The sequence below is a fragment of the Ctenopharyngodon idella genome, chromosome 22 (genome assembly GCF_019924925.1).
Source record: "Ctenopharyngodon idella isolate HZGC_01 chromosome 22, HZGC01, whole genome shotgun sequence".
Taxonomy (NCBI): domain Eukaryota; kingdom Metazoa; phylum Chordata; class Actinopteri; order Cypriniformes; family Xenocyprididae; genus Ctenopharyngodon; species Ctenopharyngodon idella.
Genome location: NC_067241.1, coordinates 10,869,609 through 10,880,058, shown reverse-complemented (window position 1 = coordinate 10,880,058; position 10,450 = coordinate 10,869,609). Strand labels below are relative to the sequence as shown.

At 36.0% G+C, this 10,450-nt stretch overlaps 1 protein-coding gene across 5 annotated transcripts in view; it reads right to left on the bottom strand.

Annotated features, from left to right (window-relative positions):
- Positions 1–1,516: 1,516 nt before the first annotated feature.
- The window catches only part of chchd6a (coiled-coil-helix-coiled-coil-helix domain containing 6a), a 71,160-nt gene continuing 62,226 nt past the window's right edge, over positions 1,517–10,450 (bottom strand). For 2 of the 5 annotated variants that reach the window (XM_051879530.1, XM_051879533.1), the window contains one exon: positions 1,517–1,878. In XM_051879530.1, coding sequence (XP_051735490.1) covers positions 1,855–1,878 — 24 coding nt within the window. In that variant the 3' untranslated portion in view covers positions 1,517–1,854. Of the gene's footprint in view, positions 1,879–10,108; positions 10,268–10,450 lie in introns of those variants that run through there. The other 3 variants (XM_051879532.1, XM_051879529.1, XM_051879531.1) reach the window with 3 other exon arrangements.

Sequence of the window (10,450 nt, the reverse complement as noted above, 5' to 3'; positions counted from 1 at the left end):
TATTGTTGGCTATTGCTACAAATATACCCGTGCGACTTATGACTGGTTTTGTCTTCCAGGGTCACATCTAGTATGTATTCATTCGTTTTTGTTTGCATTTTGGTGCTGATCAGTGTATATGTGACAGTATACAAGATTAGAAAGCTTGTGTTAGAGGTGTACAGAGAGGTAAACCCACTTGCTCTCTTTCTCTCTTTAATGTGAGCTGTGTATGGTTGAGCTGTCAGACCTCATTGGTGTATGATGGAGCACTTATTATGTTAACCTTTGGCCCTTCCCTCGCTCCTGCTATCGCCTGCCATCTTGTCCTCGGCACACCATGCAGGGCACTTCTGCCGAGTGTGTGATCGCTGTCTGAAGAGCCTGTGCTAGAGGTTTTCACACATTCGCACATGTTAGCACACTGTCTTATTACACACGGTTTATTTTCAAAAGCATTACTGTATGTCAAAGTATTTTTGTTTAAAGATAAGTGGTGGTGTATTGGACTGGCTGTAGGTAGCACCGAAGTGCCAGTTGTCATAAGCAATTTATTTACAGATATAAAGTGAAAATAAGATTCAACACCCTCCTTTTACAGTTAAGAAAAGGTGAGTTTTGATTCAAAGCAGCATATCCCAGTTTGCCCTCCACACCAGCTGCACATAAACACATGCAGCAAAGGAAATGTGCTCGGTTCGGCTGTATCCTTAACAAGGTAATTCCCAAGTCAATCCTGCTAGCATGGATTGAGAACCTTATTAGGCTTGACAGAGAGGTGTGTATATTCTGACACGGAGTGTGTGTGTGCGCATCTGAACTGATGTCGAGATACAGTGTGTGTCAGCAGGATAATTGAGGGTTGTGTGTGTGATGCCATCTCACCATAATTGCCTGAGCTCACATGGGAGACCCGGCCATGTCAAAAGCAACAAATTGAGCTAGTATGTCTATGTGTGTGTATGACACCGAAACCGTGTCACTACTCGCAGATCAATCACGTCTTCATCTCTCTTCTTGCTGTGAATCATTTCATCCTATTTCAAAAATAGGCTACATTCAATCAGATCACAATATTTTATGCATTTTTAATGAAATTCAATTCGACTAAAGGCATAGTTCATCCAGAAATTAATATACAATAATTATTTTATAATATATCATATAATATAACAATTATAACTTTAAATAGTATTTAAAATGTATTAAAAATATATTAAAAATACTAATTGTTGTTGTTAATACATTAATTATAATTAATATTATTATTATTATTATATTATATTGTTGATATTATTATATATCTCCTATTGTGTCCTATAGCAAAAAAATCAGCACATTAGCAATTTGAAACGACACGAGGATGAATACAAATTTTTAATTTTTTTGATGAACTATGCCTTAAACGGCCAATGTCAGGCTTATTTTTATGTGGAACAAACCAGAAATTAATTCACTATCAGATTGATTCAGTTTCAGACACTGATCTCAAGTTGGCCATATTTGAAGGGCAATAAAAGACAGAGGCGGGACCAGCTTTGGGCAGTTATCCATTTATGAAGATATGCTTTTGCCGAAATACAATGCATAAATAAAATCCTGACAAATAAAAGCATCAGGATTTCCTGAGTGTACTCTTATAAAAATCAAGCCTTGCATTGCGGTGATCCCATTCTCTGCGCTGTTACAGATAATGGAATACTCATAGTGGCCTGTAATATGTAGCTTGTTCAGTACACTGGAGTGCGACTCCGAGCCCTGGGATCAGATGGTAATTGGATGGAGAGGCTTAAGATGAAGCGGCCCGTGAAACCCAACATACAGATGAATTGGAGCGACGAGTAAGATGGCGCCGCTGCCGAAGTGAATGACTCTCTATCCGTGATTCACCAACAGATTCTGTTCAGAGAGCGACAAAGAAGACAATAAATACATTTAATAATCAACATCAAGACTGTAGATTACAATTTATATGAATATACAAAAATTCAAATTTAATACATTCAATATTCCAATGCATTAGGGACACAGACAGCATGTGAATACTAAATTAAGTTCACTTTTTTAAGTCTTCTTGCGCTTGACTGGACAAATCCACGCAAAATTTATGTCAACATGCACATCTTGGTGAGTATCCTAGCAAACGTAGTAGGTTATGTCTTAAGTGAACGTAAACAGTCAAGAAAGACAAGCATGTGCACAGTATCAGTATAAAGGGTCTGTGCATTGTGTCTTAAAGGGTTAGTTCACTAAAAAATGAAAATAATATCATTAATTACTCACCCTCATGTCGTTCTACACCCGTAAAACCTTCGTTCATCTTCGGAACACAAATTAAGATATTTTTGATGAAATCCGATGGCTCAGTGAGGCCTCTATAGCCAGCAAGTTAATTTACACTTTCAATGCCCAGAAAGCTACTAAAGACGTAGTTCATGTGACTACAGTGGTTCAACCTTAATGTTATGAAGCGACGAGGATACTTTTTGTGCGGCGAAAAAACAAAATAACTTTTTAACAATATCTAGTGATGGCCGATTTCAAAACACTGCTTCGAATCTTTTGTTTTGAATCAGTGATTCGGAGTGCCAAAGTCACGTGATTTCAGCAGTTTGGCACGCGATCCGAACCGCTGATTCGAAACAAAAGATTCGAAGCAGTGTTTTGAAATTGGCCATCACTAGATATTATTGAAAAGTCGTTCTTTTGTTTTTTTGGCACACAAAAAGTATTCTCGTCGCTTTATAATATTAAGGTAGAGCCACTGTATTCACATGAACTGTTTTAAATATGTCTTTAGTAGCTTTCTGGGCATCTGAAAGTGTTAATTATCTTGCTGTCAATGCAGGCCTCACTGAGCCATCGGATTTCATCAAAAATATCTTAATTTGTGTTCTGAAGATGAACGAAGGTCTTACGGGTGTGGAACAACATGAAGGTGAGTAATTAATGACAAAATTTTCATTTTTGGGTGAACTAACCCTTTAAAGTGACAGTAGCCTAATATTCCTGCTGCTGCTGTCTGTGTTATTAATGTTAATCAAACAACAAAAGACAAAGAAATCACTCACTCCTCGACTAAATAACTTTTGTAACTTTAATAAGGATTAATCTTTAATTTATACAGTGAAGATTACTGTATATGCAGTGTTATTTTACATTTGATTACTTTATTTCCTGAAAAGTACTGTTAAACCTACCTGAAAAACCTGAAAAGCACTGTTTATTTTATTTGTAACTGTTTGATTATTTGTTCTTATTTTCTTTATTTTTATTTGACAGTAGTCCTTTTTTTCCTGAACATAGCACATACCGAACTGTAAACCAAAAGCAAAACCACAAGGTGATGTTCCCACAGGACTGAAACAAACCCTGGCCAAAAAAAAAACAAACAATATTTTAGAGTTTACAGTTAAAAAAAAAAAAAAAAAAAAAAACAGTAGTCACTGCCATCACTGCCTGTGGGATTCAGGCCCACACGAGCGAGGGGGTGGACTACATTGCATGGGTAATCATCACCCACTAAAGGTCAGGGCCCTTAATTCCAGTCATTCGGAGGTGCTCCATACATTACAGTGGGGGTGTGCCAGAGAGGAGGGCAGGAGGAGATGGAGGGAGGACAGGGCATGAGAAGAGGAGGGAGATGAAGAGAGAAACAAAGAGAAACAGGCGAAAGGGAGGACATTGCAATGACATCACTCAGATTCAAAGCAACCCACATAACTATTATTTCTGAATGCCAGCCTTGACCTCTGAAGCTTCTCAGCATACATGCAGGCAAAACGAAGATGCTGCAAACGAAGAGTGTGCGAGTTAATTAACGCAACCTGTCAGCAGCGCCAAGGGCCAGTTTAACCTCTGAGGATTTACGTCTTTCATCACTCTGGGTCAGGATATCTGCACAATTATTGTGCATGGCCCTCAAAAGATTCAAACAAATATTAAATTGGCTTTCTGTGAGGGGTTAAGGGTTTTTAGTAAAAGAAGAGATTGTGGAAAAAGATCCTACACATGAATAAGTGTTTCTTCAGCTATGGTAACTTTTGGCCCTGTGGACTTTTACAAAATAAACTCACCTTTTACACTCTCACAAGTTTAACTTGTCTACTAACAATGTCCAACACTAGACACACAAGCTTCTTTCATCGTTCTGACATTTTTTCTGAAATGTCATGAAAATTTTCACCATTTCCATCACACCTGAAATTATGAATGTAGGCATTTTGTGATGGAAATGACATTTTAAATAATTTTTGGAAATAAAATGGCAACTTCCATGGCTTGCTAAAGTTAGTGTCATAGCCAATATTTTACATGTCCTAAATATACAAAATTAAATATTTTCACATGCATAATTTTGCTAAATTAGTTTACTTAAAATTGAAACAAAATACTGTTCACAAATGTATATTTACCTATATTTGTAATTGTATTTATATTTATAATATATATATATATATATATATATATATATATATATGTGTGTGTGTGTGTGTGTGTGTGTGTGTGTGTATATATATATATATACACACACACACTGAGACCTGTTAACATATATATGTTAACAAATACAACTTTCGATTTTAATAATATATTAGTAAATGTTGAAATAAACATTAACTAAGATTAATAAATGCTGTAGAAGTATCATTCTTAGTTCATATTAACTTAAGTAGTTAACTAATGTTAACTAATAAAACCTTACTGTGAAGTGTTACCAACATTTCCAAGAAAAAGTAAGAAAAAAAAAAAAAACCAGTTCAACCCATGGGACATAAAAATATGCATATACAGGCTACACAAAGGAAGAAAGATACATTTAATTCACTAAAGCACACTCTATAAGTAACAACCTACATAACTGAGAATCACAAAGAAACTGCACAGCGGTCGCCTTCTACAGCTTTTGCACAAGGCCACTGTCAGCTCAGCAGGCTTGTATATGTTTCAGTCCCTTATCGATTGTACTGTCTTTCCCTGTGGTTGAAAGCAGCCAAACCCATTGTTTGTACAGCGAATCAAATTCTGATAACCCTCTTGAGGACCTCCTGGATCAAAACAGGGAACTAACTGGTGGTGGAGGGGAGGCAGAACTAAGAGTGTGGGATATAGAAATAATTAAAATAGGCCCAACACTGAGACCTGAGGAACGCCGACTGCACCGACTGTGCAAGTGTGGTGTATTGACCTGTGGTTGAAAGCAGTGTGGTGAGGAGTGGGTATCATAAAAAAGGTTCAGAGCTGAGAAACGTATAACACAGATAAGAACACTGATAGATCAATATCACAGCTGTGATGGATTTCTCACAATGCATGAAGGACAAATACTGCCAAAAAAGAAAGAAAGAGTGTGTGAGTGTAAATGAGTCAAGAGTGACTCATTTACACTTGATGACAGATCGATATATTTTATTTGTGAGGAAAAAAAACAGTAGTATGATGCAATAAAGGAACACTTTTGTATAAAAGTCAAAAATTAAAGCATAATCAAAGTATATTATATATAGAGAGAGATTAAAGCACAATAAAAATGTTTATATGCTGTTGAATGTTTATTTTCAGGGAAACGCATGGCTAAAGTAGTTCTAGGCAGGTCTTGACCGCATTACAGTTCCATATCACTTCGCCAAATGATTTCAGTTATTTCAATAGGTTCTATAGCCTACAACCGCAAAAATAAACAAAACCCACAACGACACCCACCGAGCAAATAAATATGGTAAACAATAGGATGAAAACGACAAATTATTGTCATGGTTTTTGCCACAAAATACGTTTTATTGTGTCCTGAAAGCACATACTCTCTCCCACTCTCTCTCTTTCAAACATACACACGTACTGTGGACTATATAGTACGGACACACACTCGCGCAGAAACGTTTTGTCAGCGCTGCTTTGACGAATTAATCAGTAAAATAGTTTAGCAACTTAAGATACATGATTCAACAGCGAGGTAATAACTGTGTGGTTCTTGAGGTAGATAAACTTATAGTTTCGCTATTAGTAGAGACACTGCTGCCGTGAGAGAAGCAGACTCATGTAAGTTAGGCTAATTGGGCTAATTATGCTTATTCTCTCTCTCTCTCTCTCTCTCTCTCTCTCTCAACTGCGTTAATAACTGCATCATCTGTATTATTCTGCTATCAAGGCTCAAGCCTCCGTTACTAGTTCTTGAATGACATTTTGCAATTAGCAATGGAGGCTTGGGATGAGATACGTAAGAAATTAGTCCCACACACAAGAGTGTTTAAGGACAAAAACCTGACAAATGTCTTGAAATACAACATCGGAACAGCGTCTTGAGGTGTCATAACTGTAGTATAAGCAGAATAATTGACTCCGGGCCGTTGAATTCTTAGAAAATAATGTACACCCGAGGTGTAATGGCCACTCCACTTCGCGTCGTGGCCGCATTACCACCTCAGGTGTGCATTATTTTCTAAGAATCCAACGGCCCGTCGTCAATTATTCCTTACATAAATAATAATAAAATGTATTATTTATATACATATATACACACACAGTTGATTTAACACATTAATTTAATTAGTTATGGAAAAAATAATGCGCACGCCCCAGACCTACATATGTCATCTGATATTTCATACAGTTGTTGATGGTGACGAACATGATGCAAGGAAACAAAATTCAAGATATTGGGGCAAAAATGCCACTGTATGAGTTTTTGTTTCATATTTATATCATTTGATATAGTTAAGCAATATCACACGAGCAATGAGTGCAATCTCACACAACAAGTGCTGCTTTTGTTCCGAATAGCACAGGTGCAAATGTGATACTGATTTTATACAACAGTTCAATAAATAAGAAGATAATATTTTGTCATATTTTATAATATTATCTGTTTTTGCTATAAAGCCATAGCAGAACAATTGTGCGTCTCCAAGCAACACAGCTGTGTTTCTGAATGAATTTGTGTTGTGAACGAATCGGAGAACCAGTGATTCAATAGCCCATTCATAAAGAGAGGCCTTTACTTTATTCCTGAATGAATCAGCCATTTGAACAAATCGAATGAATGACTCAATGACTTACTCATTTAGACATTTACCTACTGGCAGTTTTAGTATCTTATTTAGAGTATTACTTCATTAACAAAAATAATAATAATTGATATTAATAAAAAAAAAAAAACATTAAAGGTATAGTTCACCCAAAAATGAAAATTCTGTCATCATTTACTCACCCTCATGGACACATGGACATTGTAGCCAAAAAGTTTGTGTAATAAATTCTATGTTAAATCAAATAGAATAATTCTTTCTAAATCTCCTTTTTGTATTTTCTCATTTATCACAATAATGACTTTAAATTATCTTTCGGGGATAATTTCTCAGCAAAATTTGATGTGTGATTAAATTGTGATCAGTTAAATTTCTGAAAATAAATAAACTGAATTAATAAAAATTGCAATCTCTTTAATTTAATATACAGTATATATATATATATATATATATATATATATATATATATATATATACTGTATATTAAATTAAAGCGATTATATATATATATGTGTGTGTGTGTGTGTGTGTGTGTGTGTGTGAGAAACACATTTGGTTACTGTATGAACAGCTTCATGGTAGTTGGTGTTTGTTGGGGCATTGTGAACTTTTATAAAGCTAAATAGCACATTGGATGTCTACCAAAGAAAGTGATGTAACCTACAGAAAGAGTTGGGCTGATGTTAGCTGCTCCTAGTGTCTCATTTTCCTCTCTGAGGCCTTGTCTAAACTCCCCTCACCATTAAGGGCAGGGAGAGACAGCTGCTGTCACTACGACGGCAAACAAGAGAGAAGCAGATGAAGAAGAATGATCAAACAAGACAAACAAACAAGGCCGAGAGGGAGCTTGACTCTGAACTCTGCATTGAGCAGAGTACATGAGGGGAAAAAAAGGAAAGAAATCGCCAGCAGCGACAGTGGGTTCAATCTACGAGCAAGTTCTGCTGATTTTGACTTCACCAACTTCTGATGTACCACTCTCTGATCTGTCTGATCCTTTCATTTCATAGTCAGATAAATCACATAGTCACACGCAATCAAATATGCAAGAGGAAGTACTCCACAACACATCTGGCATAAAGCACGTCCTGAATAAGGCATTTAATGAGCCTGATAAGAGCTGATCTACCTCTTTTTCACTTCACCTTTCATTAGGCAGGAAGTTTCATTGAGGTATGTAAATTTAGTTCTCCAAAAAGAGCAAACCTGGACAAAATACTTTAAATGCCTATTCAAACCGAATGCGGAACTAAAATGCAAAACAAATCGCCAACAAAAAGGTCTATTCACATCAAGAGCGAAACGAATGTTCATCAGTCTACATTAAAACCATTGCTTTGGCAAAGTATCTGTCAAACGAATTAAAATCGAATGCGCAATATGGCTTTGTGCCCTTATCAAATCGCAAAAGACTGCTATTTAATTAAATAAGTATATAGTCTGTTTGCGCTGCATGTTTCAAAGCGAAGTGCGCACTTTGCTCATGCAATCAGCTTGTGATCTAGTGTTTTCCGCATCTCAAAATGGCTCAGTTTACAGTGAATGAATGTAGTGAACTCCATCTTTGCATGTGCTGTGAGTGTAGCGTGCATTTGGTAACATAGTGGGCAACATTATTTTCACATTTACATAATTTCCAGCATTTTGTGGGCAAATGATTACAGCTATTTCACTAGATTTGTAACGGAAAACCTGTTTTCACAGAAACAGTAGTTTTCCGCCAAAATAAAAGCTCAACTGCAGTTTCTGTCAAAATAAAAGCTCTAGTGTTTATCTCTTGCAAGTGAAGAAATTAGGACAAAAAAGTATTGTAATTTTCCTTATGCCCAGTGTTTCTGTTCTAAATCTTGTTCACAATGAACATTTGTTCCATGCTTGGTGTGAATAGGCCTTAACGGTTGTTCATACAACTAAAGCTGATGCTAAAACCGATTGCACTCTTCAGAGCTTCAGAACATGTGGAAGTCAGAAACATACACTCACACTTTATCTTTCAAACACAAGCACAATGTCAGTTACTTTCTTTCTCAAAGGTCAGGCGGGTTTCTTGACCTCAAGCTCCCTGGCCACTACATCATGTCTGATGTGACAGGACATTGTGAGGAGGAACCAATATATGCATGACTTCTGCCCTTTTCATTTCTGGACATAAAAGCTAGAAATGCCCTTTGCTCTAATAACATCATCATCCAAAAAACAGCCCATCTAAACAACAGAAAACCCACTTTCAAAATCTCCAAAAAACACATTGAGTTTATGACATAACTAAGTGCAAGAGGAAACTCAATATTAAATTTTCAGCCTACTGCACTTATCCAATATCAATTCGTTCAATAAGCAAGATGTATTGCACAAGAACTATACAAGTATATATAAATGAATTATTTTTAGATAAGTCAAATCCTTCTTCTTTATTGAATAACATAGATCCGTATTTAGGTGTTTCTTCAACTATGAGCACTTTTGGCCCTCTGAACTTTTAGAAAGTAAACTCTCTTAAAATAAACTCTTCACACACTCAGTAATTTAATTGCATTGCAGTGGACATACATGAATCAAAGGAGAATTCTGCATTTTTGTTACATTTTATTATTTGACCATGTTCACCACAGTGTAATTTACATCACATGTTGTGTTTAATAGCATTCTGTGGTGCAAATTACATTTTTAACATTTCTGGAATAAAATGACTGACTCCTTTGTCATGCTAAGGCATTATGTATCCTAAATATACAAAATTAAATAATGTTGCCAATTTTGCTTAATTTTAACAGTTAAAGTTTAATGGGAAATACTAAATAATCTAAATAAAATATTCTGTTCACATGTGATTTACCTAACTTTTTCTCTACCATGCTCTTCTATAGCTATGTTTCCATCCACCTATTTTTATGCGCATTTTGGGATATCACATTAAAAACTGCTGGATGGAAATGCCAAGATGCGCATAAATTCTAAAAATGCACATAAAAAAACATATCCGCTCATTTGAGTCAGATAAATTTTCTATCCGATAAGAAAACATGCACATAAACTACGATGGAAACACATTTACCGAATAAATTTCTTGATGTGCATCAAAAAAAAATCATGTGACTTTGCGCGATGGGACGGCATAACTTTACTAAACAGCGGGAAAATCTTGTTGCAAAGCGTCTGAAATGCTGTTTCGGTCATTCAGAAATCTGTCGTCAATGTGGTTCGGTATAATTCCTCCCAGAACTGTCTTACATGACTGCGTTCCCAAACAGCAACATCTGCCTCTGAAAGCAAGATAACACGTTTATTGCGTTTCATATGCACGCTCTGAGAAGTAAATAATTTATTATATACAAAAATTATTATATACAGTGGCTTCTCCTACGTTTCTTAGTGATATTTAGCACCAGTTTATCAGGAAGTGAAGATTTTGTTCTCTTTGACTTACTGGTTTTACGCGGTATTAC